Source organism: Pristiophorus japonicus, chromosome 3 (assembly GCF_044704955.1).
Source record: "Pristiophorus japonicus isolate sPriJap1 chromosome 3, sPriJap1.hap1, whole genome shotgun sequence".
In the NCBI taxonomy this organism is placed as follows: domain Eukaryota; kingdom Metazoa; phylum Chordata; class Chondrichthyes; family Pristiophoridae; genus Pristiophorus; species Pristiophorus japonicus.
The window spans coordinates 228,506,743-228,517,214 of NC_091979.1; the positions used below are offsets into that span (position 1 = coordinate 228,506,743).

Below are 10,472 nucleotides of genomic sequence, written 5' to 3' on the forward strand. Positions count from 1 at the left end.
ACACCCAGCCAGAGCTTGCAGGTATCAGCAATACACCTGCAGAAACTGCAACGTCAGCGGTCACTTGGCACGTATGTGCAGGAAGCCTGCAGCCAGGTTGATGTACGAGGAGGACGGGCCCGATGTAAGCCCTACGAGGCCAAATGAATACTGGGGGAAATCGCTGGAAGCTGAAGTTCAGCGAGTTCATATACCAGGACGCCACCGGTAATGATGAAAGTGCTCCTCAATGGATCCCAGTATTAATGGAGTTAGACACGGGGGCCAGCCAGTCCCTGATGAGTATCAAACAGTTCAAAAGGGTGTCCAAGGCCAGGCGCCCAAAATTATTGCTGATTGACGCACAACTACGGACATATACAAAGGAGATCATTCCGGTGCTAGGCAGCGCCACGGTAGTCGTGACCCACAAAGATTCTGAGAACAGGTTGCCACTCTGGATTGTCCCAGGGGACGGTCCCACACTACTGGGGAGGAGTTGGCTTGCTGTCATGAACTGGAAATGGGGCGATGTCAATGCAATTTCTTCTGTGGAGTGAGTATCATGCTCACAGGTGCTGGACAAATTTGACTCATTATTTCAACCTGGCATCGGCACTTTCATGGGGGCCAAGGTAGTGATTCACATAAGCCCGGACGCTAGGCCAGTACACCACAAGGCCAGAGCGGTGCCGTACGTGATGCGCGAAAAGATAGAATGTGAATTGGACCGCCTGCTGAGGGAAGGCATCATCTTGCCAGTCGAATTCAGTGACTGGGCGAGCCCAATTGTGCCGGTGCTCAAGGCGGATGGGTCGGTCAGGATATGTGGCGATTACAGGGCCACCATCAATCGGGTGTCAGTCCAAGACCAGTACCCGCTACCGAGAGCGGAGGACCTCTTTGCGACGCTATCCGGTGGCAAACTTTTTTCAAAATTGGACCTGACCTCAGCTTACATGACCCAGGAGCTGGTGAGTGAGTTGAAGAAGCTGACCACCATCACGACATACAAGGGGTTGTTTGAGTATAATAGATGTCCGTTCGGGATTCGATCGGCCGCCACGATCTTTCAGCGAAATATGGAAAGCCTCCTCGTCGATTCCAAGGATGGTGGGTTTTCAAGACGACGTCCTCATCACGGGTCGCGATACTGAAGAACACCTCCACAACCTGGAGGAGGTGCTATGCAGACTGGTAGGGCTGCGACTGCAAAAGGCAAAGTGCGTCTTCTTAGCTCCAGAGGTAGAATTCCTGGGGAGGTGGGAAGCAGCAGACGGGATCAGACCCATTGCGTCCAAAACGGAAGCGATCCAGAGAGCACCCAGACCCCGCAACACGATGGAGCTGCGTTCGTTCCTGGGGCTTCTGAACTATTTTGATAACTTTCTTCCCAAATTGAGCATGCTGTTAGAGCCGCTACATGTGCTCTTACGCAAAGGACACGATTGGGTCTGGGGGGACAGCCAGGAAAGGGCTTTTGATAGAGCACGCAACTTGTTATGCTCCAACAAACTGTTAACGTTATATGACCATGTAAGAAACTTGATCTAACGTGCGATGCGTCATCCTATGGGGTCGGGTGTGTGTTGCAGCATGTGAATGCCAATGGTCAGTTACAGCCAGTAGCTTATGCCTCCAGAAGTCTGTCCCAGGTAGAAAGGGGCTACGGGATGGTAGAAAAGGAAGTGCTAGCATGTATATATGTAGTAAAAAAAAATGCACCAGAACCTGTTTGGCAGGAAATTTGAGCTGGAGACAGATCACAAACCACTAACGTCCGTTTTGGCCGACAACAAGGCCATAAATGCAAATGCATCGGCCCGCATACAGAGGTGGGTACTTACGTTAGCCGCCTATGACTACACAATTCGGGCACTGAAAACTGCGCCGATGCACTTAGCAGGCTCCCACTAGCCACCACTGAGGGGGCAACTGAGCATGACGCTGAGATGGTCATGGCTGTCGAAGCTTCCGAAAGTGAAGGCTCACCTGTGACAGCCCGTCAGATTAAAGTCTGGACAAATAAAGACCCGCTACTGTCTTTAGTTAAGAAATATGTCCTGAATGGGGACTGGGCAGCCATGTACGGGGCATGCCCTGAGGAATTTAAACCGTTTCATAGGCGCAAGGATGAACTCTCGATTCAGGCCGATTGCCTACTGTGGGGAAACCGAGTAGTCATGCACCAGAGGGGCAGAGGGGTGTTTATCAGAGAACTTCACAATGAGCACCTAGGCATTGTCATGATGAAGGCAATTGCCAAGTCACACGTTTGGTGGCCAGGGATAGATGCAGACCTGGAACTTTGTGTTCGCAGGTGCAACACGTGTGCTCAGCTGGGCAACGCACACAGGGAAGCCCCCCTTAGCCCCTGGTCCTGGCCCGCCAAGCCATGGTCACGCATCCATGTGGACTACGCAGGTCCTTTCATGGGAAAAATGTTTTTGGTTGTAGTAGACGCCTACTCCAAATGGATTGAGTGTGCCATTTTAAATTCAAGCACATCCTCTGCGGGAAAGTCTACGGGCAATGTTCGCCACCTATGGTCTACCGGATGTCTTGGTCAGCGACAATGGCCCGTGCTTCACAAGCACTGAATTCCAGAAATTCATGGCAGGCAATGGAATCAACCATGTCAGAACGGCACCATTCAAGCCGGCCTCAAACGGCCAGGCGGAACGAGCAGTGCAGATAATCAAACAGGGGATGCTCAGAATCCAAGGGGGTTCCCTACAAAGCCGCTTATCACGCCTCCTGTTGGCCAATAGATCCCGACCACACTCGCTCACAGGGGTTCCACCCGCAGAGCTGCTAATGAAAAGGATGCTCAAAACCAGGTTATCCCTTATACACACTACTATGAAAGAAATCGTTGAGAGCAGGCGTCAGTCACAATGTGACTACCATTACAGGAATGTGAGGGCGCGATGTATTGATGTCAATGACCCTGTTTTTGTACTTAATTACGCTGCAGGGCCCAAATGGCTTGCAGGCACTGTGATTGCCAAAGAGGGGAATAGGGTTTTGGTAGTTAAACTTACCAATGGACAAATCTGCCGCAAACACGTGGATCCAACTAAAAGGAGGTTCAGCAACCCCATTGAAGAAGCAGAGGAAGAACACGACGTAGAGTTTACTCCACCACAGGTGACCGAACACCGGAACCAAGTGGAGGAGAGCCCAGTCACTGTGGGCAGTCCGGATAGGCCTGAGGCACCGCAAACAGCAGACACTCAGGCCAGCGCCCAACAACCGGAGCTCCAACTCAGGTGCTCTACAAGGGAGCGTAAAGCACCAGAGAGACTTAACCTGTGATCCCAATAAGACTTTGGGGGGGAGGTGATGTCATGCATTCAACTATCATTGTAACCCATGTGTAAGCTAACCTAAGTTGTACACCTTGAGAACATTGACCACAAGGGGGTGAACTTGTGGGAGTCACTGCTAAACTGGACTTTCAGTATAAAAGGGGAAGCTCCACCCACCTTCATCACTTGAGGTCTTGGTAATAAAGGAAACTGGTCACAGAGTGGCGTTCTCTCAAGTACGGGCCTTGTGTGCATTTATACTGTATAGTAAGGACATATCAGGATCCAACCTCAGGTGGGGGGTTGTTTTACCTCTGAGTGCGGGGGACGTCGATCGCTGGAGGGATGAAATCTTCCTAGCTGCAATGGATCTTCTCCATCCACCTTCTTCCGAGTAGCGTTGGTCCATCACCTGCAACACTCCACAGGGGTAACTTGTGCACCGCACCGGAGTACCTTTACATCCACACTACCAACGACTGGGATAAGTTCATTAGTGTAGATGCGCAGCTTTGCCTGAACCGGGACCAACTTGGGTCGTTCAGCCTGATTGTCCCACATCATAGGCAGTCCCTCGAATTGAGGATGACTTCCTTCCACGTCAAAAAATTCACAGGTGTTTCAATGATGGACCTAAAATTCCAGGTCCGAACTAAATCTTGACGGGTGGAAGATACTTGTGCTTGGATTTTTTTTTAACGTGTGGTGACCGTTGCACACCAGCCACCACACAGGCTTGACAGAGCTAGGTCTTGGTCCAGTAGCAAAGATTAACCAAGACGACTGGAGACCAGCTCTGCTGCACGGACCTAGTGCGCACACATATCGCAGTGTGTGCTGGCCCGTGCTGCCCCTGAGCCCTCGCCTCTTCTGGGCCCCGAACTCACGCCTCTCCTGGGCCCCGATCACGTTCCTCTACAATCTCTCGCTGCTCCTTCACCCCGACCTCGCCGCTCCTGCTGTACCTGCCCACGCTCCAATCACCGACCTGGACCTTGCTGACATCCCTCTTCGCTGCCGTTGCTCTCCTGATCCAGCACGTGCTGCTCCCTGGGGTGGTATGCCACCACTCTGCTCCTTCCACTCCCCGGCCTGCTCCAATGATGCTCACAGGCCGGGGGCTGCACAGACATTCATATGAACCACAAAACACAAGCCAACTCTCTGCTTGCATAGCCTCTCAAAGGCTTCTCGATTCATTACTGACTGGCTCGCCCCCGTGTCCACTTCCATGAAGACTGGAATGCCATTTATCTCGACTTCCATCCTCAATGGAGAACATTCGGTGATGCAGGTAAACATGCCATACACCTCGTCGTGGGGCTGAGCTACCTCTCTATCGCTTCATAATCCGCGCTGGATTCATGGCCATGTGCAGACTTTTCATCAACACAGTGAGTCATATTTATTTTACACATTCATTGGAGGTGGCCATTTGTGCTGCAGCCTTTACATACTATGGGCCCAAGTTTCCACATGATTTGCGCCTGATTTTTAGGAGCAACTGGTGGAGAACGGGCTATCTTAGAAATCGCAATTCTCCACATTTTTTTTTCTCCAGTTCTAGTCAGGTAGAACAGTTCTACTTTGGAACAGAATTTTTTCTTCAAAAGGGGGCGTGTCCGGCCACTGACGCCTGATTTGAAAGTTTCCACAGTGAAAACGTACTCCAAACTAAAGTAGAATGGAGCAAGTGAAGATTTTTGTAGAACTGAAAAAACCTGTTCTACACATTAAAAAATCAGGCGCAGGTTACAAATTAGGCGTCCAGAACGAGGTGGGGGGGGGAGGGGGGGGGAAGGGAAGTCATTAAATTCTATAATAAATCCTTATTTATACTTATACAAATATTATACAAATAAATCCAACCTGAATAAACATTTATAAGCAAAAAAAAATTAAATAAACCATCTTCCTACCTGTGTGAAAGTGCTTCAGCCAGGGAGAATTCTGCAGCCGTTTGTGCCGCTGAGCGGGAGGGGGGGGCGGGGGAGAAAGCCGTTCGTGTCGCTGAGCGGGGGGGGGGGAGGAGAAAGCGGTTTGTTGTTGTGGAGGGGAGGGAGGGGAAGGAGACAGCGGCTTGTTGCCGTGGAGAGAGGGGAGGGAGGGGAAGGAGACAGCGGCTTGTTGCCGCGCAGGGGAGGGGAGGGAGGGGAAGGAGACAGCGGTTTGTTGCCGCGGAGGGGAGGGAGGGGAAGGAGACAGTGAGAAGGGTAGCCTCAGTGCTGATGTGCTGATGGCAATGTGATTTTATTAAAAAATGTTCAAAAATTAAACAGCTACAAAGAACTACAAAAATGGCCGAGTGCCAATGTTTTTTTTCACACTGAGCATGCGTGAACGCTCCAACGCGCACGCGCAGCGTTGCCGGCAGGAAAAAAACTAATTTAAATAGTACCTGCCGCCTCCCACTTACAAAATCGGCGCGAGTGTAGGCTCCGCCCCCCCTGGGCGCCGCGCCAAACAGACAAGGAGCTGCAAAGCGCTCGAGAATAGCGCGTTTTTTTTCTGGCGCCGTTTTAGGCGCGAAAAACGGGCGCCCAGCTCGGAGGGGCGCCTGTTTTTTATCCTGTGGAAACTTGGGCCCATAGTCTTTAAAACAGCACTGGCAGCATGGTGCTACTTGATTAGCCCCCCTCAGCGCACTCTGAGTTAAGGGACTTGGCGGTCTGTTCCCTCTCCCCTGAAAAGATTCACGTTCTGCAGTCCAGCCTCTAAAAGGCGCCATTCTGTGCACAGTACTTGCCGGGTTTGAGACCTGAGGATGGGTCATCCGCCTAGAACTGCAGGTCAAGGTCATGAATGCTTGGCTGACGGAGATGGCCTTCTGCAGTGTGACTGTGGTATCCGCAGATAGGAGCTTATGAAGAAGGCTCTCATGGCCGATTCTGATGACAAAGATATCCTGCAGCGCTTTGGTGAGGTGATCACCGAAATCACACAGTGCCGCCAGCCTCCTGCGGTCTGCAGCATATTTTGCGATCTCCTGGCCTTCGAGCTGTCGGTGTCTGGTTGTGAGGAAGTTCTCTTTGGGCTTGAGTTGCTCTTGGATCAGCGTTACAAGCTCCTCGTATGTCTTGGTCGTTGTCTTCGCTGGTGCCAGCAAGTCCCTGACGAGGCCATAGATGGTGGGCCCACAACTGGTTAGCAGGATAGCTCTGTGCTTATCAGCCAGTGTGGTCAGATTGTCTCCTGCCAGGTCGCTTGCTGTGAAGAAATGGCTGAGCCTCTCCACAAAGGCTTCCCAATCATCACCATCGGCGAACTGCTGCAACGTATCAAAGTTAGCCATTTTTGCGTGAAGGTCCGTAATCTTTTCGCCAATTGTTATGTCTTCAGATGCTCTAATAATGATTCCACGAGACAATGTGTTGTGCTTGAACTGTAGTGGCCTTAGTCCATTTAATGTAACTCCAGAGTGAGGATCACTCATGATGGCCTGCCTTTTATACTAGGACTGGCACACCTGTACAGGTAACCTACAAGTCTCCCACTGCAGTGCCCTCTGGTGGCACACCTTGTAATAGTACAAGCAGTAACCATATAGGATACATGTCAGGTGGGAAAGCAAGTTGTGAGGAGGACACAAAGAATCAAAGGGATATAGACACGCTAAGTGAGTGGGCAAACATTGGCAGATGGAATATAATGTGGGAAAATGTGAGGTTATCCACTTAGGCAGGAAAAATAAAAAAGCAAATTATAATTTAAATGGAGCAAAATTGCAAAGTGCTGCAGCACAGAGGGACCTGGGGTCCTTGTGCATGAAACACAAAAAGTTAGTATGCAGGTACAGCAAGTAATCAGGAAGGCAAATGGAATGTTGGCCTTTATTGCAAGGGGGATAGAGTATAAAAGCAGAGAAGTCCTGCTACAACAGGACAGGGTATTGGTGAGATCACACTTAGAGTACAGTTTTGGTCTCCGTATTTAAGGAAGGATATATTTGCATTGGAGGCAGTTCAGAGAAGGTTCACTGGGTTGATTCATGAGATGAGGGGTTGGCTTATCAAGAAAGGTTGAGCAGGTTGGGCCTCTACACATTGGAGTTTAGAAGAAGCCAAAATCCAAGGGGTGAAAGGTCAATTTCTGACCCTCTGACCCACCCAGTTTTAGGTTAAGTACAGGGTGAGAGCTGGAGGGACTCGGAGAGCCAAGATCAACAACTGGTTCACCCTGAGGTGGGGTTAGTGGGACATGGTGGGAGTTTCCAGTCCAGTAATGCTGAGATTTCATGTGGTGAAGGCCCCTTTCTCACTCCCCCCTCCCTCACTCCCCCTTCCCTCACTCCCCCTTCCCTCACTCCCCCCTCACCCCCCCACCCACACTCCCCCCTCACTCCCCCTCCCTCACTCCCCCTCCTTCATTCCCCCTTCCTCACTCCCCCCCCCCACTGTTCATTCTCGATGATAGCATGCAATGAAAGCTAAGTATATGGCGTTGGGATACAGATCAGCCATGATCTCACTGAATGGCGGAACAGGCTCGAGGGGCTAAATGGCCTCCTCCTGTTCCTATGCCGCTATGACAATATACAGGTGTTTAACGGGATAGGGATAGGAACCAAAACTATTATAGAACCCCCAGGGCAACAACACAGGAGGGCACAGGGTCAGGGTTCAAAGGGCAACCTTGGGGCAGCGGTCAGGATTCATTTCTTTACTGAGTGGGTGTTGCAGGAAGGGTACAGGACACTGGGATCGATGGTGTAATGGGGACTGATAGGGCTGGGGTCAGAAGAGTTTTCATCATCCAAACTGATCCAATGATATTGGCCCCTGACTTGCTCTTCCGATGGCTGTTTGTTGTCCACAGGCTCTGGGATGGTCCATCCTCCTCCTGCTGATTTTGGCTGCATTCCTCGCTCGCTGCCTCAAGCCCTGCTCCAAACACGTGACCTTCCTACAGACCAGATACTGGAGCAACTACATCGACATTGAGCAGAGGATCTTCGATGAGACGTGCTGCGAGCATGCGCGAGGTTTTGCCCGGCAGTGCGTCATCCAGTTCTTCAGCAGCATGCAGAGCGAGTTCACCGTGTATCAGTCCGGGGTGTCGGGGGAGGCGGCTGGGCGGCTGCACGGTATCACCGACAAGCAGCAACTCAACAAGCTCCTGAAGCGATGGTACGATACCAAGCCATCGCTGAAGATCAGACCTGTCAGCCCGAAGCGGGCAAGTGGTTACCCGTCCTTCGCCTGGCACGACCCGCACACCCAGTCGCAACACGGGCTGCCATCAGCCAGTGCCAAACAGACGGTGGTGTAGGAGGGAGCCTCGCCCCTGGATCACCACCCCTGGACCACCGCCCCTCTGCTCAGCTACATTTCACTCTCCTTGCCGAGCAGGGCCAACTCTCAATGCAGGAACGGGGTCCCAGGACACCGGACACTTTCCAGCACTGACCCCCCCCCACCCCCCCATATAGGTCACTGTACTCTACTGGTCACTCTCCTGTACTGGTCACTCTCTTGTACCAGTCACTCTGTAATACTGGTCACTCTCTTGTACCAGTCACTCTGTAATACTGGTCACTCTCCTGTACTGGTCACTCTCCTGTACCGGTCACTCTCCAATACCGGTCACTCTCCAATACCAGTCACTCTCCAATACCAGTCACTCTCCAATACCGGTCACTCTCCAATACCAGTCACTCTCCAATACCGGTCACTCTCCAAATCCGGTCACTCTCCAAATCCGGTCACTCTCCAATACCAGTCACTCTCCAATACTGGTCACTTTCCTGTACCGGTTACTCTCCAATACTGGTCACTCTCCTGTACCGGTCACTCTCCAATACCAGTCACTCTCCAATAATAGTCACTCTCCAATACCGGTCACTCTCCAATACTGGTCACTCTCCTGTACCGGTCACTCTCCAATACTGGTCACTCTCCTGTACCGGTCACTCTCCAATACTGGTCACTCTCCTGTACCGGTCACTCTCCAATACTGGTCACTCTCCTGTACCGGTCACTCTCCTGTACCGGTCACTCTTCAATACTGGTCACTCTCCAATATCAGTCACTCTCCAATACTGGTCACTCTCCTGTACTGGTCACTCTTCAATATCAGTCACTCTCCAATACTGGTCACTTTCCTGTACCGGTCACTCTCCAATACTGGTCACTCTCTCTCTCTCTAACTCTCTCTGTGTCTCTCTGTGTGTGTCTCTCTCTCTTTGTCTCTGTCTGTCTGTCTCTCTCTCTCTCTGACGCTTTCTCTCTGTCTCTCTCTCTCTCTTTCTTTTTTGCAATCTCTTGCTCTCCTGCTCACTAACATTCCCTCATCATGATCCAACATCACAACCAAAGAATGTATGTGATCCTGGAGTCTGATTTATGCTCAGGGTTTAACAATGTGCAATCTACACTCTGATGCTAGGAATGTTGCGGGAGACACGAGGCAGTAAATGGGAAGAGCACTCAGAAAGGTAGTGAGAATGGTGGGGGGGGGGGGGGGGGGGGTAGACAGAGAGCGAGAGATACAGAGAGAGAGAGAGACAGAGAGATAGAGAGAGTGAGAGAGAGTCTGAGAAGGAGAGAGAGAGACAGAGACAGAGAGACAAACAGAGAGAGAGAGAGAGAGAGACAGATAGGGAGAGAGAGAGACAGAGAGAGAGATAGAGATAGATAGATAGAGAGAGACAGATAGGGAGAGAGAGAGACAGAGAGAGAGATAGAGATAGATAGATAGAGAGAGAGAGAGACAGGAATAGAGAGAGAGTGTCTGAGAGGGAGAGAGAAACAGAGTGAGAGAGAGAAAGAGACAGAGGCAGAGAGACAGAGAGAGAAATAGAGAGAGAGAGAGAGAGACAGAGAGAGATAAAGAGAGAGTCTGAGAGGGAGAGAGAAACAGAATGAGAGAGACAGAGAGAGGGATGGAAAGATACAGAGACTGAGAGACAGAGAGAGATAGAGAGAGACAGAGAGAGACAGGGAGCGATAGAGAGTCTGAGAGGGAGAGAGAGAGACAGAGTGAGAGACACAGAGATAGAGAGAGAGAGAGAGAGAGAGAGTTAGGGAGAAATAGAAATGGAGAGGTACTGGGACCATCCTGGAAATGCCAGGCAGTTTGAGCGAAGTTAATCTCACATCGGATGTCTGCTGTTAGTCAGAGTGGTCTGATATGGTGTCACTGCACCTTTAGTATGGTCACACCTCGCCTTAACCAAATTTCTCC

General features: G+C 51.0%; 1 protein-coding gene across 1 annotated transcript in view; it reads left to right on the plus strand.

The window, feature by feature from the left end:
• The window catches only part of LOC139255375 (calcium homeostasis modulator protein 3-like), a 34,887-nt gene extending 26,329 nt beyond the window's left edge, over positions 1–8,558 (plus strand). The window contains exon 3 of the mRNA XM_070873908.1: positions 8,106–8,558. Within this exon, the coding sequence (XP_070730009.1) occupies positions 8,106–8,558 (453 nt within the window). The remainder of the gene's footprint in view (positions 1–8,105) is intronic.
• Positions 8,559–10,472: the final 1,914 nt, after the last annotated feature.